The sequence below is a fragment of the Peromyscus californicus genome, unplaced genomic scaffold (assembly GCF_007827085.1).
Source record: "Peromyscus californicus insignis strain IS unplaced genomic scaffold, ASM782708v3 Scaffold_15__1_contigs__length_86483966, whole genome shotgun sequence".
NCBI classification, from domain to species: Eukaryota; Metazoa; Chordata; class Mammalia; order Rodentia; family Cricetidae; genus Peromyscus; species Peromyscus californicus.
This window is the reverse complement of record NW_026294447.1, coordinates 19,065,909-19,091,375: the sequence shown is the minus strand read 5'-3', so window position 1 is coordinate 19,091,375 and position 25,467 is coordinate 19,065,909. Positions and strand designations below refer to the sequence as shown.

The following is a 25,467-nucleotide window of genomic DNA, read 5'->3' as shown; positions in this document are numbered from 1 at the left end:
TTACAGAGTCATAGTAATAAAAACATTATGGTACTGGTACAAAAACAGACACATAGACCATTGGAAAAAATCAAACATTCAGACATAAATACAAATAATTTCAGTTATTTAAAATTTGGCTAAGATTCAATAAACATATGCTGGGGAACAGAAAGCATCTCCAACAAATGGTGCTGGAAAAACCTGATGTTCACATGAAATTAGATTTATATCTATCACCTTGCACAAAAACCAACTTCAAGTATATCAAGACCTAAATGTGACCTGAAACACTGACATTGCTGGAAGAAAACAGGCTGTGCTCTACATAATATCGGATTGGATACGGAGTTTCTGAATAAGACTCCATTTGTTCAAGAATTAATGACAACTGGCAAGTGTAACTTCATAATACTGAAATACTTCTGCATACCTAAAAAGGCAATTAATCAGGTGAAAATAAAGTCCACATAATAGGAGAGAATCTTTGTCAGATGTATGACCTTGAAAACATACCTAACATAACTGTAAGTTTGACTATTATAGATCATATTAACCTGTATTTTTAACTATACATTACATTTTTAAATGAGCTGCATAAACACAGTATCCTAAACAAGAGTATAAATAACTATACAGTATAACAAAATTGACTTTAAATTTGTGTCGATAATCCAAAATCCATAGCAATGTATAATATTTATGACCAGTAAGTCTTTTCTTAGTTTAAAAGTAGATTCAACAATCTACCCTTTTATTCTATCATTTCTATGTCATATCCTTTTTTCTTTCAGAAAGAGATCTTTGAGTTTAACTTCTTTGTTTAGCCTTTTTTTAAAACTATGAACAATAACAATTTGTAACCCCCTTAAATGATAACAAACATCTATAACCAATATTTTGGGAACCTGGGCATTGTTTTCTCTAGACTGCTTCTTGTTGTCTGGGGCCACTGTACTGTTTGGAGGAACCTCGAGAAAATAAGGATAAATGTTAGGTCTTAACTGGAGTACTCTGTGACGCTGGATCATCTCAGTCAGCAGCCTTGAAGCTCTTCTGGGTGCTGGACACCTGGGACATACATTTTTATTTGTGTCTGCCCCCCTTGTTCTGAAAATACATAAAATTTTAAAGGCAACATACATATCTGTATTAATACAAGTATAGACTGTGTACACAAGTCAGCTAAAGATGATTTTTTTGTTTTATGTTTGAGCAGGTAAAATATGCATCATGTGTCTTATAACTCTTCCAGGTTTATTTCTTTATGTTTGTGGCCAGGATTTTCAAGGGGTCTTTCTTGATCAAACCTTGATCTTTTCCTTTGAATGAATCCATACCCTCTTATTTTCTGTTGAAATTAAAGCAGAAACTCTTTCCCAAAGTAACATATCTTTTGACTTTTATTTTGAAGTCAATACTTTTTAAAAAATATGTAGGTTGATTTACTCCAGCAACCTATATATTAAAATGTCTCTTAGCAGCTATCACTCCTTCCTTGGCAGTCAAAAAATTCAAAGACAACACAATAACCTACAGTATCCAGACTCCCTGTGTATTTTTCATCTTTACATGGCTTATTTCTTTTATATTACTTTACTCCCTTTTTTAAGGACTTTATTATTTTAAAACTATATATAAATATATTTTATGATTGTCTATACCTTTTCTTTTCTCCCCTAAGCCTATATATATATGTATATGTATATGTATATGTATATATATACATATATATGTGTGTGTATATATATATACATATATATATAGAGAGAGAGAGAGAGCATACTGTAACCCAGTTAGAGGTATTCTCTGCCTGAATCTATCTTTACTGCATATCTGTAATCTTTTTAGTCAGCATGCACAAAACCCTAGAACCACCATGCAACCCACATCCAGGAGACATCTCTCTGTGTTGCAGCCTGTGTGAGAGACTGCAGGAACCCACCATGTGGGTTAGCTCATGGTGCCCTGGCAGCAGCCAGGAGATGGGTCACTGTACCATGTAGACGAATTTCTAAATGGTCTCATTAAATAAAAAACACAGAGCCAAATATAGGGGTGAAAGCCTTAGAGAGATCAGGGAAATAAGGAGAGCCACCAGCCAACCTTCCAACTCTGCATCTCCCAAATGCGAGCTACTTCCTGTCTACCCACTCCCATATGCTTTGCTGTTCTGCCATCTGATTTGCTCTCTGTCCAGCTACAATACTTCCTCTTCCTACACAGCTCTGTCTGTCTGTACAGACCTCCAGATACCCATAGTTAACTAATGTTGGAATTAAGATGTGTGCCACCACACTTGGCTCTGTTTCCAGTGTGACCTTGAACACACAGAGTTCCTGCCTGCTAAGTGATTAAGGGCATGTGCTACTACTGCCTGACTTCTTTGTTTACTTATAATGGCTGGCCTTTTGCCTCTGATCTCCAGGCAAACTTTATTTATTAAAGCACAAATAAAATATCACCACATTTCTCCCTTTTTTTGTCCAATAAAAAAATTTAAAAACATTTTAAAAAGTTATAGCTAATATAAGAAAAACTATATACAATAAGTACAAAAACTACATATAATATATACAAGCAACAAACATATCAACAATGTCTAGTCCATTTGCATTTGACAAATTCAGAGAAAATATTCCATTATCTATCCTATTTTGGTGAGTTCAAAATGTACCTAATTTATTTTCTATCCTAACTTTATTACCAACAGAAAACTATCTTATGATGTTTTTCAAACTTACACACTTAACACCTCTTAGTGAGTTTCTTTTCTGAATTTCTTAACAAGGAAAATTGTAACTATAACTATCTAATCTCCAACTCCCTTGGAGACCTGAGAAGGAAATAATATTACCTAGTAAAACAGGAAGTGCAAACAAGCGACTTCCAAAAAATAAGTTATGACAGAAACAGCCAGTTTTCCTGGACTTTCACCTGAGGTTTTTCTGCACTTTGGGGCATCATCTTTGGCCTGCAGGCTTAGTGTATCTAACAGACTCACTTGTGAAGTAGGATGCATGCAAGGTCTACAGCTTGACCTCACATTTGGTACAAGTATTCCATGTACCAGATAAACCTGAATTCTAAGTTCTGGAAATTGATGGTGTTTTTGGAATTCAGCTTCCCATTCTTCTTGGCCTGTGGCTGGCTTCATCTCCTTTATTAAATGCCAGTCTACCATTGAGAGGTTAGACTTTGCCAACCTAGTTACTCCTCCAAGAATAACTGTTTCAGTTACTGTTCCACTGCAGTACCACAGCTAGCATGAGAGACGTGAGACTATGAAGTTGTGTCTGGCTCTGTTTTGGTATGTTTAGAACCTTTTTCTAAGCTTTCTCAGGCTTTATGTGGATATACATGTGTAGCATGAATCTTAAAGAGTCTTATTAATAAAATCAAACCTGAAGCCAGTTATTGGGGTGAATACTGGAAGATCAGAGAAGCAGAACAAGCCACAGCTTCCTAAGCTCACCAGTTCCTCAGACTGGAAGCTTCTGAGTCCTCATCCAAATGAATCTCAGCTGAACTGTGCTGCTCAAAGCCTAAAAGCTTAACCAGCCAAATGCTAAACCAGCCAAATGCTTAACCAACCAAATGCTGCTAGTTTCTGATCTTCACACCTTATATATCTTTCTGCTTTCTGCCATCACTCCCTGGGACTAAAGGCTCACTTCTTGGGATTAAAGGCATGTGTCACCGTGACTGGCTGTTTCCAATGTGACCTTGAGCTCACAGAGATCCAGAGGGATTTCTGCCTCTGGAATGCTAGGATTAAAGGCGTGTGCTACCACTGCCTATCCTCTATGTTTAATATTGTGACTGTCCTGTTATCTGACCCCAGATAAGTTTATTAGCGTGCACAATATTTTTGGAAACACAATACCACCACATACGTGGACCCACATTGGGTGCCATTTGAAGACGGAGATTTCCTGTGCCAGCAGCCATAGACATTTCTTTCCCGCCTGCCAGTTCTCAAATTACCACTCATGGTGTCTTAATATTAATTGTAAACGCTCAGCCAATATCTCAGACTTATTACTAACTAGCTCTTACAACTTAAATTAACCCATTTTTATTCATCTATGTATTGCTATGTGGCTCATGGTTTTACCTATCCTCCAGCATGTCTTACTCCCTCTGTGTCTCCTGTTGACTCCACTGACTCCACCTTTCTTCCTCCCAACATTCTCAGTTCTATACTTCCATCCTGGCTACTGACAGTCATTTCTTTATTAACCAATGGGAGATATATATATATATATATATATATATATATATATATACAGTATACAGAATAATTCCTCAGCAGTCAGCTATACATCTAAAAGAGGATTAATATCCAATATATATGTACATATATATGTGTATGTGTATATGTATATATATATATATATATATATATATATATAAGAACTAAAAAAAAATCTTACTTATCAAAAAAATGGTTCTGGGACTTCAATACAAAAAAGAAAATAATCTGATGTTGAGAATAACAGTATACATTTTTCAAAATAGCATGCAAACTTCTTCTAGATACATGAAAAATTGAAAATAATATACAGATAGTTATCAGGTACATGAAAATAGTCATGGTGAAAACTAACATCAAAACTACAGTGACCTGTCACCCCACTACAGAATAAATAGCTCTATAATTCTCTACCTTATTCCATCAAGACAAGACCTCTCTCTGAACTGTAAATCACTATTTTTTTGCCTAGGTTAGTAGCCAACAAGCCCCAAGGATCCTTCTGTCTCCACCTTCCATAGTACTGAGGTCAGAAATGGGCACAGCTACATGTAAATTTAAACTCATATCCTTGTGTCTATACACCAAGTGCTCTTACCCAATGAGCTATCATCTCAGCCTCAAGCATTTAAAGCAAATAATGTAGGTCTCCTAGAGGATCTAGAAGATATGTGGGATCTCTCTCTATATATATATACCTTCCTGTCAATTTTACTCTAAACCTAAAATATTCAAATTATTAAACATTTAATGATAAAATTAAGGAAGTTCTACTCTCTAGCTAAAATTGCTTTAAATTTTTCTCATTGTCCTTGAAGTTAAATCCAACCTTTAGATAAAGGTCTTATTGGCTCCTGTGTAGTGTTCAACTGTGTGTCCTCACTCTAATTACTATAACCAACATTTCTGATCTCTATTTACCCCTTAAACATGACAATTTCCATGATTATTCAAACTCACCTATTCCCTACTCTGATATAACTCTGATACCTCATCAAACTTGCCTGTTTAATTGTTGTCTATATGTACTACCAAAACATATGCTCTTGTCTCTTTCTTAAAGATTTATTTATTTATTTGTTGGTTTGTTTTTGTTTTTTGAGACAGGGTTTTTCTTTGTAGCAGCTCCAGCTGTATTGGAACTCATGCTGTAAAACAGACTGTTCTCAAACTCACAGAGATTTGCCTACCTCTGGCTCCCAAGTGCTGGAATTAAAGGCATGTGCCACCATTGCCTAGTTAAAGATTTAGTTTTTTAAAAAATGAAATGGATAAATGTGTTCAAGACAAGGCATAACTAAACGCAATAAAGTTGTTGACTTTTTTTTTTTTCAGGTTCAATTGTGCCTTTATTCACTTAGTGCATCGAAGTGTACAGATGTCCTATAAATGAAGGCCGCCCGTCTGAACAGCATTTTTAAAGCAGTATTACAGGAATCCTTATTGATCGCACCGTAGTTATAAAAACTGGGGACATAATAATGACGTACACAACCTACGTGAGACAGGGTAGTCAGAATATACATGATGTAAATAACAAATTGAAAGTTAGCAAGTGGACAGCCGCATGCGGGGAGGGGAGGGGTGCCTGTAAGGAGCTAGGGTAGGAGGTGGCTATGTTGGTTTCCCTCCATGACAGCAGGCAGTTCTCACTGAGATTCTCAGATCACAAGGATGAGTGAGTGACCAAGGATGGTCTGAGTGTCACAGTGGACCACATGCAGGAAGCAGGAAGCAGTGGTTTGCACTAGTTGGAACTGGCCATGGATATCATCAAGAGCATGTGTCTCCTGCTGCTGTTGTCTTCACAGCTGACATCTAATGGACATGCTGTGCCCGTTCACCAGGAGGAAGAAAGCTTGATTGGCGTTAAGCTGTAAGCGCCTTCTAATTATTTTGATGAGCTCGCTCATGTTCACATGATTAGGTACAAGGAACTTGGTTTTGTCCAGGACGGGCAGTTGCTTCTCACCCTTGTATCGCTCTATTATCACCGGGATCTTGGTGGGGTGCTGCTCCCATATGAGCCGGACATCTTCCACTCTTTGTTCGAAGCTGCGGCGCTGCTTGAAGGTCTTCTCGGACGGCATGGCGCGGGAATCCTGGGTCGGAGGCTCTAGAAGTTGTTGACTTTTGAGTCTTTAACAAACAAAAGGTGAAGTTTTGAAATTATAGCAAAAGAATGTGGAATGATATTTTAAGGTGTCTTGTGTAGGACCAACAAGAAAAGTTACAAGATATGAGCAAAGGGATAAACTATGAACTGCATGGAGTTTAGCAGATGGAAAGAGGGCTTTAAGGCAAAGTATAAAGAAACATAGGTGAACGAAATCAGACAAAGGAAAAACAAGAAAAGTGAAATCATGGCAGCCAAAAGAAACAAAATTGATGTTTGCAGGAACTGAATTTCAAAGTCGGGATGTGATGAGTGGCATTGCTTCAAGCTTATTCACAGACCCTACTCACAGATACAAGTAAAAGAAAAATGGGGAACTGAGGACAGTAAGTAGAGGCTTGTCATTCAAAAGCTTCTGTTCAGTTCCCAGCTTCCTGAAGAACCACCATACTGATTTCCATAGTGGCTGTATAAGTGCATTCCCATCAGCAATGGATGAGTATTCCCCTTATTCCACATCCTTACCAGAATGAAATGTCACTTGTTTTATTGATCTTAGCCATTCTTACTTGTGTAAGATGAAATCTTAAAATAGTTTTGATTTGCTTTTCCTTGATGACTCCAGATGTTGAATATTCAAGTTTCTCAAGTTTCTTGACCATTTGAGTTTCCTCTTTTGAGAATTCTCTGTTTAGTTCTGTATTCCATGTTTAAATGTTTTTTTTCCTGATGTCCAGGATTACAGTTCTTTATGTATTTTGGATATAAGCCCTCTATTATATATGTAGTCAGTAAAAAAAAACATTTTTCCATTCTGTAGGCTACCACTTTGTCTAAATGGTTGTATCTTTCACTGTACAGAAGCTATTAAGTTTCATGGGGTTCTATTTATTAATTGCTGTTTTCAATGTCTATGCTATTAGTGTTCTGTTCAGAAAATATGTTTCTGTGCCAACAAGTTAAACACTATTTCTCACTTTCTAGCCTATCAGAGTCAGTGATTTTGCCCTTATCCCTTGGGCACATACCCAAAGGATGCTCCATCCTGTTCTGGAGATATACAGTCAATCAATCATGCACATTGTTGCTCTAATCACAATAACCAGAAAGTAGAAACAATCTATATGTCCATTAATGAATGAATGGATAAAGAAAATGTGGTACATTTACACAATGGAATACTACTAAACAATTTTTAAAAATTAAGCGATGAAATTATCAAGTTAATGGATGGAACTAGAAAAAAATTATCCTGAGTGAGGCAACTCAGAAAGACAAAATGGTATGTACTTGATAATGTATGGATATTAGCTGTTAATCCATTGATAATTAAGCTACAATCCATATAACCATGGGGGTTAAGTATAGAGTAAGGTACTGGCGAGAGGAATGGCTCTCCCTAGGAAAGGGAAATAGAATAGATACTTATGTATGGACTGGAGGGGGAGTGGAATAGGATAATCAAATGAGAAGGGGAAGGGAAGAGGGGATAAAGGGAGAGATTATGGGGAGGAATATCTAAATCTAAGGGCCATTTGAGGGATTGTATGGAAACCTAATACAATAAAAGCTTCCTAATATATATATGTATATGCATATAATACGAAGGTAATTTTAATGAAATAGCCAAATATCTGGGGAGATGGAATCCCAGCTGAACTTACTCTGAATAGTTGGCCAAAGTTGTTCCATGGGAATCCCCAAACAATCCAGGCTATTGCCAAGGCTTTTTGTTGCTCTCCACCAGCTGACGGCAAGGCCCTACTCTGAAGACAATACCCACACAACTCACTGAACACCAAGAGGTTGAGCTGGTGCTCATTTAGAGCCTTCGCCACTACTAACTGGTGTTGTGGTATTGGAAGGCACTCTGCACACGACCAAAGGAGAAAGGTAAACACCAACCTGGCTTCCTTTTGATCTACAATGGTGACCTATCTGCAAGACAAGCTGGTACAATGGTGGTACAAAGCTTATGGGGGTAACCAATAAATATCTGATTTGATTTAAGGCCCATTCCATGAGATAGAACCCATACCCGGTGCTACTGGGATAGAGTGTCCAAAAACCTGAGACTAGATAGGCCAGGAACCTAGGGGAAAACTAAATACAATTTTCTTCTAAAGGAATGTATCAATAACATCACTCAGAATGACCTTTTGCTATACTCTTAGATCAGTGCCTTGTTCAACCATCATCAGAGAAGATTCCTCCTGCAGCAGATGGAAAGAAATACAGAAACCCACAGACATTTTATAGAGAGTGAAACCTTGTAACACTCAACCCTGAATGGGATCAAATCTCCCCTCACTGTGGCTCAAGGAACTCTGGAAGTAGAGTGGGTGTATGTAAGAATAGAGGGGATAGAAGACAACAAGAAATCAAGGCTTCTAAACACAAAACAACTGATATCCATTAAACTAAGAGACTCTGGCAGCATGTGTTCTCTTCCAGATGGGTATCTACAGCTGAGAGGAGAAGCGGATGTATGCCCCATCCCTAACCCAGAAACTATCTCCAATTGATAACCACTTGCTAATGAAAAATTAGTTTTCTCCAAGGGAATCTCACTGGAATAAACAGACCCTTCTTAAGAGTAGGCTGCAAGCCCTGCAGTAGATGGCCAGCATAAAATCAACTCAGTGGCATCTTTGGAGGTTCTTTGACTTCTAATGTTGAGTCAGAGGTCAAGGCTTTCTTTTTTTAAACTTACAGGTTCTTTGTGTATATGTTATGGCTGATGGTTTTGTGTTTTAATGGAATTTCTGTGTGTGAAAGTGTGTGTCTCTGTGTCCATATGTGTTTCTTGGGCTTTTTCTTTGGCTTTTATATTGTTTTATTGTTTTGACCTATTCAGATTGTTTTGTTTGTTTATTTGTTGTACTTTTAAGATAAGATTTCTCTGTGTAGCCCTGGCTATCCTGGAACTAGTTCTGTAGTCCAGTCTGGCCTGGATCTATTTGCCTCTGCCTCCAGAGTGCTGGGATTAAAAGCTACCAGAGCTTGGCAGACTGTTTTCTAAGAAAGGATATGTATCTGGAAGGGAGAGAAGAGGAGGAGGAACTGGGAGGAATGAGGGAAGGGGAATAATCAGAATATATTGTTTGAAAAAAATCTATTTTAAATAAATAGATTTTTTAAGCTTCTGCTCAAATATAAATGTATGTTAGTCTGTAAATAATTTGGAAATAATTGTTTTAGTGTGCACAATAGTTTGAGTGGTTGTGTGTGTGTGTGTGTGTGTTCCGAGTTGTTTGTTGTAATTGCAGACTCCCTAGGATGGCAGTACTAGAAGGCAGTGTAAATCTTTGAGAGGTGAGGTCTGGTGGAAGGTCATAGACTATATATTCTCTAGAATTCTTGAATTCTCTTTAGGGACCTGTTATAAAGGAGCAAACAGAACACCACCACCCCCACCACCCCCACCCCATCCAGTTCCCTCTGCTACCTAGATGGAAACATGACCCCAAGCACCAACATTTTCCCCTACTGTCGCCCTCTGCTGTTCACCTTGAGATTCTCACCCTGTCTGAGTCAGTTCTGCCCTGCCATCAATGTCTTTCTTCATAAATAGACTACATCCGCTGTTTCATGATAATAATGAAAACAAAAAAAAAACTGGTCAGTGAAATATGAAGGTGATTTAGCAAGTTTAAATTCTGTAAAGGTTGTGTTCCCATGGATACCAGAAGGGATGGGAATCAGAGAAAAGGTAGAATTAACCTTGGAAGGGAAGCAGTACAACGGTTGGAAAGTTGAAGAAACTGTAAGACGTGAACAAAAGACTAGGTGAGCATAGACATCTACAGACCAAGTGTTGAGAACTCCTGTCTCAGCCTCAGCATAGAAGGAAATACAAAGGCAGTGTGAAGAGGACAGAGGTACAGGGCACTCTATGGTAAAATCCCTGAAGGTCTATGATGCTACCATGCTAGTTACCAACAACACAACCTCAACACTGAAAATGTGTGACTGAAGAGACACACTGTGGCTTTAAGATTAGTGGCAGTAACCAGGGGTACGGCACCAGGAGAGCAGATTCTCCCTGTCACTTAGCAACATGATACCTTCAACTAAAGACTTTTTCCAGGAGAAAGGTCACTTTGGCCTTGATGAAATTTTCAGAAAGATTTTAAAAAAGATTATCTTTGTAAGAATAGGCTTAAGTTCTCTAATGAAAGAAGTATATGGTGACTAACTTAAGCTGATACAAGAAAACACAAGAAAGGATTTTTTAAATTATATGTGTGTGTTTTTATTAGTTCTTTGAGAATTTCATACAACACATTTTTTTTAACATATATACTGTCCTAAACTTTTAAGAGTATATAAGCACTCTCTCAGACTCTAGCAATGTTCTTTGGTGAGATGCTGCCCAAGTCAGCTGGTCATTTCATATTATCTAATTCTTGCTGCTGGTCTGGTTCTTCTATCTCTCTTGCAGGAGTGTTGGCAGAATAAAGATCCTGAATATCACAGAGTTATCAATGCTCCCTTATGAAGTGCATCAAAGCCCTAAAGGAAATGTCACTCCTGAGGAAGCTGGCTAACCAGGACCCAGGGACCACAGAGCATAGCAAATACCTATAATTAACACGAGCTATTTTTGTAGAATACAGCCCTCTGCCCATAACACTCACTGTCCTCAATACAGCAACTGTGACTGCTTGCAAGAGACCTCAAGATCAAGGGCCTTTTTAATACTCTCTAACAAAATATAGTGGTGAGGAGGGTCGTTGGAACGCCATCTGAGATTCCAGCCACTTCCTTCTGTTCCTCCTAGCCAGCTGCATGATTCGGCACTAACTGCACATTGCCTCATGGTCTCGAAGATGCTAGAATGTGCTGACTGTGAAATAGTAGCAAAAGGAAGATCTCTACAACTATGGGGAAGTCATCCATACTGGGATGAGACTATTCAGTGGTGTGATTGCTCTGAGATCTACTATGCTCCTGTAAGCAATCTATTACCTGTGCTCTGTTAAGTAATCCCAGTAAATTTATTGGCATTCTAAGGCTAAACACCGATGGAATCATACTTTGCATTTTGGTTGGTGTCCTATCCAAGGGGAGCAGAAGGAGCAGAGAGTTAACATAATAGCTATCCACTGGGGAAATAAATATTTTGATTTAGCAATAACTCTTGTCTCTTTACATTTTTTTCTTTTCATTTTTTTTTTTTTGGTTATTCCCTATGTATCAAACCCTGGACACAGTGTTATTGAAGTAGGTACTATACAATTGCTTATATCTGGTATTTTCTATTTAAATACAACTCAGAATGTTTCAGCATAGCATACTATTACAAGATAGTTTTGTAAAAAGTTTAAAACTACTATAAAATGCTCATTGTAAAATATAGATAATTCCTGCATTGGTAGTGAGATTTTAATGTTAAAGAAAAAATTTGTGTTTACTATAAATAGTATTTATATTTTACCTAGAGATAGTACTACTCATTTTTACTTTGATTGAAAAATATTTTTACTTTTTTAATTTATGTGATTTAGAAATTATGTATTTGTAAAATAAAAAAGTATTGGAACTTATTGACAATTCTTTTTTATAATATTTTTATTTTATAATTAACTTAATTTCACATATCAGCCACAGATTCCCCCCCCCCCCCCCCCCCCCCCCCCCCCCCCCCCCCCGTCCTCCCTCCCTCCTCCCACCCCCAGCCTTCCCTCCCAATCTACCCCCCACTCCCACCTCCTCCAAGGCAAGGTCTCCCCTGGGGAGTCAGCCCAGCCTGGCAGACTCAGCCAAGGCAGGTCCAGTCTCCTTCTCCCTACACCAATGTCTCAGCATAGGCCCCAGGCTCCAAAAACCCAGCTCATGCACCAAGGACAGGTCCTGACTCCACTGCCTGGGGGCCTCCTAAACAGTTCAAGCTAATCAACTGTCTCACTTATCTAGAGGGCCTGGTCCATTCCATGGGGTTTCCTCCACCATTGGTTCACAGTTTCCACTAGTTTGGCTATTTGTCTCTGCAATTCATACTGAAGAAAAATATCTGAGGTAGATTTACATAGATCAAATTCTGTATCTTTATTGGCTACAGATTACAAAATTTCCTTACAAAAGTATTGTAACAGTTTTGGGTAGTGTACGAATGGTTCTTACAAATACCTTCAGTGATCATGACCAAGAAATCAAATGAATAATAAAAAGCAAACAGTAGTGTGTCAGCATGTCCATCAAGTTTAAAATTACCACAAGGACTTCCTGTGGTGCTCTTTAGTAACAGGATTAGTCTCAGGAGCAACCACCATCAATCTTAAGGGTAGAAAAGTGGCATGCAAGGGTATTGGTTAGCCTTCTCAATGTTGTCATCAAATACCTGCTAGGTCTAAGAGACAATTTACTTCACTCACAGTTTCAGAGGGCTTTGGGCCACAATCACATGGCTCCACATCTCTGGGCCCAAATGAGGCAGTATACTGTGGTATAAGGCTATGTGGCAGAAGTTGTTTACATCATGGGAAACAGGAAGCACACAGCAATAGAAAGGTACTGTGGATACTATTACCTTTCCCTGAAGAGCCATCACAGTGACCTGGATCCCAAAGCCAGGTAGTCCTGAGGTTTATTCAACCTGCAAAGTAGCACCAGCAGATGGGATCCAACTCTTCAATACATGAACCTTTGAGAGGAGCACTTCATATTTAAACCATGGCAGTAAGTTTATCAGCTCTCTGCTTCCTTCATGGGGAAACCTTGAGTGATGTTGGCTGCATACCTTCAGAGTAGTCCCAGTCATATTCAGCCCACCAATGAAGGGACCTCCACTAAATAACAAGGTCTGCGTTGCCTTCCCCCTCTTTTCAGCCTTACTTTCTTACTCGATCATCATGCTTCTGGGGCTTACTTATATAACCTTGCAATAGGGCCTGTTTTTTTGAAAACCTAAGGTAGGAAATCATGTTAGAAAATGTAAATTGCAAACCTTACTGTCATTTTTTTCTTCGGTTTATAACCAAGGAAATGAAAACACATATTTGAAGATTCCTAGCAGTTAATTGAGCCACCGTACTATATTCTAGCACCACACTGAACATATTATCAGGACTAAGCTATTTAAATCTTACAAGCAGTGCTAAAAGCAATATAGAATTATGAGTGCATAATCCCCTCAACTACCAACCCAACTAATTAGTTCCTACTGCAGGAAAGAAGACAGACCTCTGTGGAGTTTCAGAATAATGGGATAGATAGACATAAAAAAGAAACCCACAAAACTTAAATGATTTTTTATTGCCAGACTGAGAAGAATTAAAGGAGGTAAAGTACAGAGGCATTATTGCCATGTCTGGAGGACACTTTCCTGAAGAAGAGTCTCATGGACTTTAATTACTACTGTGGAGATTTTTATCAGTTTAAAAGAAGAAGGAATGCATTGCAAGGAAAGACAATGATTGTAGCAAATGTCTGATAGTGGGAGGTTAGCATTCCTGGGAAAGCAGGAGACTGTGATGGACTGATGTGGACTTGGATGTGAATGGACTGTGACAAGCAAGGAGAAAGGTAGCCTGTTGAATCATGGCAAACTTTCTGAACTGTGAACGACTTGGGATTTCACAGCAATAATAATTTGAAGTCACTGGAAGATCTCAAGCAGCAGGTGGGCCTTCACAATTCCCTGAACATTTCAGTTATGGATAAAGCTTTTTGCTGAACATTAGAAAAATGATGCTTCAGGACATCCAATAAGGGCTGTAAACTGGCATTTAGAGAATACATGTGGGCTCCTAATATTGGTTCTCAATGTAGTGCCTCACTCTGAGGTTAACAGAAATAACTATCAAAAAGTAATTAGACCCCCCCCCCCTCATCCCAACAGCCACCAGCTGGCAAGGTTGTCCCTCCCCTTGATCAGCGGCAACACTGGGGAAAGTGGGCCCTTCACCTTGTCAGGGAAGCACAGTGGAGCTGAACCTGTTGACTCGGGCATGGGTGAGCAGCTGGAGAACATGAACATGAACATGAGAGATCTGGCTCCAGCCAACGTGTGCCATATGGTGGTATGGGTGGGGGAAAGATCCTCTCCTACCCCTAGCCTGTGGCAGGTGGTGGGAGAGCTCCCCCAAAGGCCATAAGAGCGAGAGATCTGTCCCTTCCCCTCACCAGCTGCAACAATCGGGAGAGCTGCACCTCTCCTGAGCAACAAAGTAAAATTCGCCCTGATGATGTAGATGTGGGAGAGCTGACCCTGAGGGCATGAAAGCAGGAGAACTGTCTCTGCCCCTTGCTCATCTGCAAGGAGTGAGCTAGTCAGGGCAATGCTGGAGAGCTTGTCCTGGTGGTGAAGATGGGGAAGAAATGGAGGGCTAACCAACCCTGCAACTACTGAGGCCCAGAACCAGTGTTATAAGCTGACCCACCCTAACATCGACCCCATCTATGATCTGCTGGAGCATGTGAAGGGACCTGACCTACAGACCTAAAGCTGTAGAATCTCCATGACACAGGGTAACAACAGGATAACCAAGAGGAGTCCCAGTTAGGGCCCAGTGTCCATAGTGTAGCTGAAAACAGAGGCCTTGAACCAGACCAATGACTCTTTGTAACCAACACTAGCAAGTAAATATATAGAGATAAAAGGGTTTACTGTGTTACTCACTGTGTCACACTACAGCTTCAGTGACAAGATTGATTTCCACCCCCTTTTTTTCTTTTCAATTTTCAATTTTATTTTTTATTATTTTGGGGAAGAGGTTGCAAGGGCAGAGGGCAGATATGAGGAAATGCATGGGATTGAGATGCATGATGTGAAAGACACAAAAAATAAATAAAAAGAAAGTTAAAAAAATGATTGGACTTCTAGGAGGATCTTCCAGAATCACAGTAGAAGGATAGTATCAGAAAGATGTTGGCTTTTCCCATGATCAGACGCTGTAGAGTCTATGGGTTCTACAGAATTCTGTGTCCATCGCAGGTCTATGCCAAGGAGTATCATAGATTCTCTGATTTTGTCCTTCTTAGTCCTTGTAGATAGCTTCTCATGTCTGCTTACAACAACTGTCAAGGCAAATATAGATGTCTGTGAGCATACCAGCTCCTAAACTAGATAGCAGAGGGTTTTATAGACAAAGCTTAACAGCCTTACTGTTGTGTGTGTGTGTGTGTGTGTGTGTGTGTGTGTGTGTGTGTGTGTGTGTGCTGGGGAGGAAAAATCAACCAGTTAAGAATGCAACTTGAGATTTATAAGCTCTTACGTTCTGTAAAACCCTACCTTAGAGTACTGACATCATCCTTCACCACCTGTCCTTTAAGCCCAGCATTCTGGTCCCGGGATATTAAACATGCCTCTGTATATTTGAATTCTCATGCCCTGCAAGCCTTTAGCCTGACTGCTTTCTCTTCTCTAATGCATCTGACCACATTCTCCTCTTTGTCAGTCACTAATTTGACTCTTAACTTTTTTTGTCCTGACAAAGTTAATATTCTTTTTTTTTAATTTTTCTTTTTTTTAATTTTTATTTTTATTTTGCAATACAATTCAGTTCTACATATCAGCCACGGATTCCCTTGTTCTCCCCCCTCCCGCCCCCCTCACCTACCCCCCAACCCACCCTCCATTCCCACCTCCTCCAGGGCAAAGCCTCCCCCACGGACTGAGATCAACCTGGTAGACTCAGTCCAGGTAGGTCCAGTCACCTCCTCCCAGGCCGAGCCAAGTGATCCTGCATAGGCCCCAGGTTTCAAACAGCCAACTCATGCAATGAGCACAGGACCCGGTCCCACTGCCTGGATGCCTCCCAAACAGATCAAGCCAATCAGCTGTCTCACCCATTCAGAGGGCCTTATCCAGTTGGTGACCCCTCAGCCATTGGTTCATAGTTCATGTGTTTCCATTTGTTTGGCTATTTGTCCCTGTGCTTTATCCAACCTTGATCTCAACAATTCTCGCTCATATAAACCCTCCTCATTCTCACTAATTGGACTCCTAGAGATCCACCCGGGGCCTAGCCATGGATCTCTGCATCCAGATCCCTCAGTAGTTGGATGGGGTTTCTAGCACGACAATTAGGCTGTTTGGCCATCCCATCCCCAGAGTAGGTCAGTTCGGGCTGTATCTCGACCATTGCCAGCAGTCTGTCGTGGGGGTATCTTTGTGGATTTCTGTGGGCCTCTCTAGCACTTTGCTTCTTCCTATTCTCATGTGGTCTTCATTTACCATGGTCTCCTATTCCTTGTTCTCCCTCTCTGTTGTTGATCCAGCTGGGATCTCCCACTCGCCCAAGCTCTTTCCCTCGACCCTCGCCCTTCATTACCCCCACTCATGTCCAGACTGTTCATGTAGATCTCTTCCATTTCTCCGTCATTGGGTGATCCCCGTGTCTTTCTTGGGGTCCTGTTTTCCAGGTAGCCTCCCTGGTGATGTGAGTAGCAGTCCAGTCATCCTTGTTCCACATCTAGTATCCTCCTATGAGTGAATACATACCATGTTTGTCTTTCTGAGTCTGGGTTACCTCACTCAGGATGATTTTTTCTAGATCCATCCATTTGTCTGCAAACCTCATGATGCCATTGTTTTTCTCTGCTGAGTAGTATTCCATTGTGTTGGGAATCCATCTCCCCTAAGATCCAGCTATACCACTCTTGGGCATAGACCCAAGGAATGCTCAACCACACCACAAGAGCACTTGTTCATCTATGTTCATATCAGCATTGTTTGTAATAGCCAGAACATGGAAACAGCCTAGATGCTCTTCAACTGAAGAATTGATAAACAAAGTTAATATTCTTAACCATCCCCATTCATATCTTTCTAACCTCCAGAAGAGTGATATTTGAGCTCATAGCCTCAAAGAACAAGATGGTAGTAGAAGAATGTGTAACTGATCTAAAATGTCTCTACCAGAAGGTGGTGGTATGAAAGATATAGGGGAATACTGAGAAGGTAAGAGCAAAGAGAGAGAGTGATAATGGCCTCTCACTCACACTGGGGCAGCAGAAGGATGAATCCATACTCAGAGGCCACTTGTGGTATGCTCATTGTTGACTGAACCCTGGCATCATCATAATGGGAGCTATGGCAAGTGAAGAGTGGGAGAGAAGATAAACAAGGCAAAAGACAGGATGCAAACCTTTTCCAAAATGTTCTGAGATTTGTAACTACAAGTTGGAAAAACAGATGGCCAAAGGATTCAAGGATGCTTTGGTCTCTCCTTACTTACTGGGAGTTGATATGGGACAGTGTGATGGCCTCAACCTAATGTGGCACTGAATACCCATATATTGAAATTCCAGGCTACTGTGGTACCTATAACTGCTGACACTTTTGAAAATAATTAGGTTATGAGGATGGTAATGTCAAAAATAGCATCAATAGTCACACTAAAGAGGCGTAAGAGAACTTGGCCTTCTATCTGAGTTGACACTGAGAAGATGCCACCTATGGATTAGAAAGTCAAACTTACCAGACACCAAATGTACCAGTGTTTTGATGTTGAACTATTCACCTCCCAAATAGTGTGAAATAAGTCTGGTATTTACATGCTGTGAAGCCTCTGGCATTTTGTTTTAACAATCTAAGATCAGCTCATCAGATCTGAGGAAACCCAAATCAGATAGTGACTTAAGACTTTAAGGTGACTTTCAGACTACTAAATTGAGGAAACCAATCAGTGAAAATTGCTTTGGATTCTATAAAAGTATATGCAGCTCTGGCAGGATCAAAGAGGACTGTGTGAACAGGTTTCAGACTTCAACTCTCCCTCCTGTAGGACAAGGCCTCTGGCCTCAGTAGCCAGATTAGACTCCTATGGTCTCAGAGGTTGCTTTATGCCTGTGGTTCTGATCAGCTAGTATACAGACTCTAGGGGCTCTGATGTTTAGACTCATGCCCAAACAGAGTCAAAGAATCTAAAGATGCACCAGGGTTTCAAATCCATGGCTATGAAAGACAGACTATATGGAATAACCTGTTGATGTTGGTTTTCTAAATGATCAGATTGTCAAACTGCCTTCTAAATAATTGTGTTTATATTCATAGATGTGTTCTTCTACAAAACAGAGAAGTTTCTTAATACAGTGGGGGAGTGGGTAATTCAGAAATATATTATTATTCAAAGTGTTAAGAATAGTGCCTATGAGTGCTAAACTACAGAAGGAACATCTATTGAGGCAAGTAAGGTGGAAAGCACTGAGCCATGCCTTAAGCAAACAAAGGGCTGTGACATGCCCAGAGAGCACTCTGACCAGAGGAAACCTGATCCATAAATTCCAAACTGGATAGTGATGACAAGTAGCCAAGAAATACCAAGAATCCAGCAAAACAGAACATCATTTAACAAATATAAAAGAAACATGAAACACCTTTCTATAATAACCTTAAGTGTAAATGGCCTCAACTGATCACTAAAAAGAAGCAGACTCATGAGATGGATTAGAAAACAAGAACCATCTGTATGTTGACTCCAAGAGACTTAGATAGCAAAGGTATCAAATAAACTCAGTATAAAAAGAAAGAAAACAAATTATCAAGTAAATGGGAGCCATAGACCTACAGGCATAGCTATCCATACAACTGATAAAGAAGGCTTAAAATCAAAACTAAGAAATGATAAAGAGGAACAGCTCATATTAATAAGGGAAAAGCTCATAACAAAGATACAATTGTAAACATTTATCCACCAAGTATGAGTCACCAATTTCATAGAGGAAACACTAAAAGGCATAAACTACCATGTAGTTCCTGACATAGTATTAGTGAGGACTTCATGCTTAGATAAGGTTTTCAAACTAAAATAAACCAAGGAACTTCAGAACAAAAATACACCATGGGTCAATTGGGCTTAAGATATATAGAAAATCCCACCCAATTTTCTAAGAAAGCATCGTATTGATTTCCAAAGTGGCTGTACAAGTTTGCATTCCCACCAACAGTGGAGGAGTGTTCCCCTTGCTCCACATCCTCTCCAGCATAAGCTATCTTCAGTGTTTTTGATCTTAGCCATTCTGATGGGTGTAAGATGGTATCTCAGAGTCATTTTGATTTGCATTTCCCTGATGATTAGGGATGTTGAGCAATTCCTTAAATGTCTTTCAGCCATTTGAGCTTCCTCTGTTGAGAATTCTCTGTTTAGCTCTATAGCCCATTTCTTGAATTGGACTGTTGGGGCATTTTGATGTCTAATTTCTTGAGTTCTTTATATATTCTGAATATCATCCCTCTATCAGATGTGGGGTTGGTGAAGATCTTTTCCCATTCTGTAGGCTGTTGCTTTGTCTTGTTGACCATGTCCTTTGCTCTACAAAAGCTTCTCAGTTTTAAGAGGTCCCATTGATTAATTGAATCTCTCAGTGTTTGTGCTACTGGTGTTATATTTAGGAAGTGATCTCCAGTGCCAATGTGTTCAAGACTACTTCCTACTTTCTCTTCTATCAGGTTTAGAGTAACTGGATTTATGTTGAGGTCACTCTTGGGCATATACTCAAGGAATGCTCAATCATATCACAAGGGCACTTGCTCAGCTATGGTCATATCAGCATTGTTTGTAATAGCCAGAACCTGGAAACAACCTAGATGCCCTTCAACTGAAGAATGGATAAATAAAATGTGGTACATATGCACAATGGAGTACTACTCAGCAGAGAAAAACAATGACATCATGAGGTTTGCAAGCAAATGGATGAATCTAGAAAAAATCATCCTGAGTGAGGTAACCCAGACTCAGAAAGACAAACATGGTATGTACTCACTCATAGGTGGTTACTAGATGTAAAGCAAAGGATGACTAGACTGCTACTCACAACTCCAGGGAGGCTACCTAGTAAAGAGGACCCTAAGAAAGACACAGGGTTTGCCCAACGACAGAGAAATGGATGAGATCTACATGAGCAAACTGTACGTGAAGCGGGTAATGAAGGGCAAGGGTCAGGGGGAAAGAGAGCTTAGGGGAGTGGGAGATCCCAGCTTGATCAAGAACAGAGGGAGAATAAGGAAAGAGATACCATGACAAAAGAAGACCCCACGGGAATAGGAAGAAGCAAAGTGCTAGAGAGGTCCCCAGAAATCCACAAAGATACCTCCACAATAGACTACCGTCAATGATCGAGAGAAAGCCTGAATGGCTGAACACACCCTAACTATCGTGATAGAACCCTCATCCAATGACTGATGGAAGCAGATGCAGAGAGCCACGGCCAGGCCCCCAGTGGAGCTCCAGGAGTCCAATTTGCGAGAGAGAGGAAGGATTATATGAACAAGAGATATTGAGACCATGATTGAAAAAAGCACAGTGGCAAATAGCCAAACTAGTGGAAAAACATGAACTATGAACCAACAGCTGAGGAGCTCCCATGGAACTGGATAAGGCCCTCTGGATAAGTGAGACAGTCGATTAGATGGAACTATTTAGGAAGTCCCCAGGCAGTGGAGTCAGGATCTGTCCTTAGTGCATGAGCTGGCTGTTTGGAGCCTGGAGTCTATGCTGGGACACTTTGCTCAGTCTAGGTGAAGGGAGGAGGGGACTGGACCTGCCTCAACTGAATCTACCAGGCTGAGCTGAATCCCCAGGGGAGTCCTTGCCTTGGAGGAGGTGGGAATGGGGGGTGGATTGGGGAGAGGGTGGGGAGTGTGGGAGGAGAGAAGACAGGGGAATCCGTGGCTGATATGTAAAATTAAATTAATTATATAATTTAAAAAAATACAAAAAAAAAGAAAATGCCACCCAAAAGATAGGCAATACACATTTTTTAGGAGCACATAGAATCCTGTCCAAATTGATCATATAGGATACAAATCAATTGTTTTTCTTATGTCCTATCAGATCATAATACAGTAAAAGTATAAATACAAAAACTACAGAAATCTAAAAGAAAATACTTAGGGAGTAAACAATACATTTTTGAATGAATAGTGTGTCATGAAAGACATCAAAGAGTACATTCAAAACTAGTTCTTGGATACAGCCGAGGTAGTCCTAAGAAGAAACTTTATAGCCATTACTACTTATATTAAACAATATGAAGGATATCAAATAAACAACCTAATGATGATGTGAGTAGAACTCTCAAAAAATAAAAGCAAAAACAAAAGCAAACTAAAAATGAGACAAAACAAGAAGCCACTCTATAAATATAGCATAATAAGGAAATCATAATAGAAACATGGTGTTGGGGAAGAGGAAGAAAAATATTAAAGATGTATTTTAGTAAAATCTGTTCTAGATTTTGCTGATATTAGAACCACTGAAAAGAAAAAATAGAACTGAATTATCTTCCTTAGGAATGATTTTAGGCTCAAAAGAGATAACTATGTTAACATTTCACATGCACATTATTCTATAATATTTATAAAATATGTTGGCACACACCATTATTCTTATTAGTATCTTACATATTGTGGATATTTAGTGGTACTGATTGAGTTGTTTTGTATCATGTTTGCAAAAAACAACTCCAGTAAGTACTTCACACACCCACACACATAAAGCTTTCTAACCTCCTGTATTTTTTATAATGCTACTTTTGACTTCTGCTAATTTGTTCAATTTCTTATTACTTTGCAGCTCTCTGGAAGTCATTGGGGAACAAAACACTGGAATAAATATCCCAGTGTCATCTAACCTTATGAGGTTCACGTCCTGAATGATTTGATTACTTTAGCTATTCCACAGAGTTACAAAGAAAATAATGGCAACTGTTAAACAGTTTAAGGTTTGTTTTTTTTTTTTTCCTAGTCAAGCGTCATTTCTTACCTGAGGATCCCAAATATTATAACACCCCTTTAAGACATATTTTAGCAAATGGTACTGTACATGCATGTGTACACATGAGAATTTTATCATGGTTACAAGTTCCATTCTTGCAATATTGCAAGAGTTTCTCTGTTTTGCTTCTCTCATCATCATCATAAGCCAAGACTGCTATTTAATTCAGTTACAAGGCAAAAGGGAGGAAAAGTAGAAAATATCACATGAAATGCTGGCCTCTCATGAAATCCTAGTACTTTATGGTTGTGAATAATTCAGTGGCTAGTTTTGAAAGAGTCATAAATATTATGACAATACCACTACCAAAATGAGTTTATACTGTCTGATTAGTCACATATCATAAGTTAATAGTTATATAAAAATGAACCAAAGATTAGAATGTATTATTCATCTAAGCTTGCAGCCTAGACCAGTGTAATCTAGGATAGAAAGAAGCACAGGATGAAAGAAAAGAAGATAGACAGGCAGGTAGGTAGGTAGGGAAGGAGGAAGAGAGGGAAGGAAGGAAAGAAAGAAGGAAGGAAGGGAGGGAGGGAGAGAGGGAGGGAGGGAGGAAGGATAGATGAACCTAGGGCTTTGCAAAGATGCAGGGATGTTTAGCATACATAAACTAGATTAAGAAATCAAACAACTAGGATACTTGCTAAACCTGAGCATTGAAAAACATTAGCATCTTCCTTGGCACAACATGGTTTTCAAATCTATATGACATCGCTTGGCTCCATTTTTAGTCAGCATAATTTTGGCTTCTATTCTTGTGTGGATAACAGCCAAATTTAACTGTCTTCTATGTCCAATCCTCTCATCTTTGTTCAGTTCTTCGACTGAGATTCTGTTTTAAATAGCCTGAAACATTATTGTAAAGAAAGATTTTCCTGTGCAATTTGAGGTACCTTTGTAAAATCATATAGTTATCATCTGAAGCTTTGTTTCCGGTTCAGTGGTTTGAAGAGTGTAGCTTTCTTTCTATCACTTGTTTCAAGATTTCCATGCCTCCTTTCACCAGAAATTGCTTTGATTAATATAATTCTCTTTATGCTATGATTTCTTTTGCTAGTCACTGCCCTCTTTGATGAATGAAAAATGCAGGTGTGAGGTTTCTCAGAAAGGCTACGCTTGAGACTAATGTGTGCATTCCTATTTCTACTGCTGCAAATTGCTTTTAAAGCTGATGTTTTACATTGGGTTCATAAAAACCCAAAAGAATCTTTTTTAGGTTCTGGACCTATTTACCAGCAGAACCCATCTGTATCCTTCTTTTTCCTGAAGATTGGTTTCACTGGCTCCAAGGCAAAATTTGCATCAGTCAGTGGGAAGTGAATTCAAGAGCTGAAGGGCAACAGGTCAAAAACAGCCAGCCAGTTCCTTTCTTAAGTATTTTGTTCTGTGACTCCTTCTACCATAGTATATCACCAAAAGACACCCATGACTCTGTGACTCTTTTGAGTACCCCACTCAACAATGTTAGTCAATTTTCAATAGAGTTGACTTGTATATTACTTGATTGTTAACAGTCACTGGCCTCAGCTATTCCATCACTAGAGCAATTAATGTCCCAATTAACTTGTCTTCTCTGTAAACTCTTTGGTTTGGTTTTAGGATTATGTAACCATGGCTGAGCTGACACTCACTGCATAGAACAAGGTGACCTGGAAATCGTAGAAATCCAACTATCTCTGTCTCCTGAATGCAAGTATTAAAAATTTGCACCATCAACCACCATGCTTGGCCTTATAAAAACATTTCAAGTGGTTTACACATTGGTGAATAGATCCCAGTTGAGGAAATATTACTTCTTAGATAAATTTAAGTAAAGAGATTTTTTGGCTTAATTCCTTTATTCTGGTATGTTCAGAAGATAGTTTTGAAAGCTATTGAATCATCGTCTAGTTACATACTAATCAATAAGTGTAAAAAAACAAACAACAATAAAAGCAAACAAACAACAACCACAAAAAGCCCAGGGCTTAAAATATTTCTACAAAAGTTTCTCTATAATGGTCTGACAAATCAAAATAAAATCTGTTATTTATTGATACTTGAGATACTTAGAAGTCTATTGAAAAAAACATTGAAACTTTATAAGTTATTCTTTTGTAGTATATAAAAAAGTATTTAACTTTTCTACTTATAAATTAGATTCTATGGCAAATGTTTTCCTTTGAATATTTTTACTCCAGGAAGAAATTTGAATAGATAACTATAAACCATGGCAATGAATTCTAATCTAACTATAATTGGATCTGACAACTGAAGTATAAAATTAAAAATGACAGGCAAATGAGTATGCCTAGCCAGATCAAATAATAATAAAATAATAATAAATAAAGTAACCAGATCAAGTTCTAGCAATTTTTTGTGACTACTTGTCATATTGCTAACTCATCTTGAAGTTATCTCTATTACTGTATCACAAAGTGTATTTACATTTTGGAATATGCTCTAAGTGTAATACTCTGAAGTGGTAATAAGAACTATTTTTTAAAAAATTTGATATTTCCATACCTGTGTGCTTTCTGCAAAGTATAGCTTCAGTTTTCCATCTGCGTTTCAGCTACAGAATGAGAGGTTGGTATGAAAATCATTTTGTCAGCTTATACATGAACCTCTACACCATTTATACATACATACAGTTGTGTCCTAGAATATGCTTCAGAAGACTTTATTTATATGATTGTTGTGTGAAAGACAGTACTCAGGGACACAGTCATATGATGCAATGCCAAAGCAATGCAAAGAAAATGCCCAGTCTCTATGAAGCAAGCCCCCTTCTGGTCACATTCAGTGCCCCAGACAAACAAAACAATGGAAAGAAGCAAGGATGAGTATTCAAAGTTGATGAACACAAACCCATCAAAACAATTGCTGTGACCTTTTTGATTCTCATATGTGAAGATATACAAAACCATGAAATTTGTTTTAAATGTCTCAGTTTAAAAATGATAAGCATTAGGTAAAACTCTTCTTAGCTATGATACAGGATATGACCCTAGATGGAATGACCCCTATTTTATCTCTTTCTTCATAAGTGAAGAATTGTGGTAGCTGACACATCTGTTCTTGGAAGGCAGACGGGTGGACATCCACAAATCATATGACGAAATAAAAAGAGAAACTTCTGTTTGATATTGGTGCATTTAGCCAAACTTTTGTCACACTGATATTGACAATATTAATATTAATTTCCCAATGATATTCAAGCCAAAGACATTCTAAAGCAAATATTCCTTTAAAACATTTATCTGGGGCCAGTAAAATGGCTCAGTGGTTAAAAGTCCTTTCCACTTATCCTGATGATCTAAGTAGATCCATGGAACCGACATGGTAGGAGAGAAGCAACTTATAACCTCTTCTCTGTAAAGGGCGTAGCACAGATATCAAAGACTTTCTTG

The 25,467-nt window shown here is 38.9% G+C and overlaps 1 protein-coding gene and 1 long non-coding RNA gene across 2 annotated transcripts in view; one reads left to right on the top strand and one right to left on the bottom strand.

Moving 5' to 3' along the window:
• LOC128110718 (uncharacterized) overlaps positions 1 to 11,782 on the top strand; it is a 37,380-nt gene extending 25,598 nt beyond the window's left edge. The window contains exon 4 of the long non-coding RNA XR_008218292.1: positions 10,795 to 11,782. This is a non-coding gene — a long non-coding RNA (uncharacterized LOC128110718). The remainder of the gene's footprint in view (positions 1 to 10,794) is intronic.
• Positions 5,753 to 6,373, bottom strand: LOC128110717 (microtubule-associated proteins 1A/1B light chain 3B-like). The gene has a single exon (XM_052738463.1). It carries the CDS (start codon positions 6,322 to 6,324, stop codon positions 6,040 to 6,042), a length of 285 nt encoding a protein of 94 aa, XP_052594423.1. The 5' UTR covers positions 6,325 to 6,373; the 3' UTR covers positions 5,753 to 6,039.
• Positions 11,783 to 25,467: the final 13,685 nt, after the last annotated feature.

What these genes read in the sequence shown, in the direction of transcription:
- LOC128110717 (XM_052738463.1), bottom strand. Translation starts at nt 6,324, where the DNA reads ATGCCGTCCGAGAAGACCTTCAAGCAGCGCCGCAGCTTCGAACAAAGA.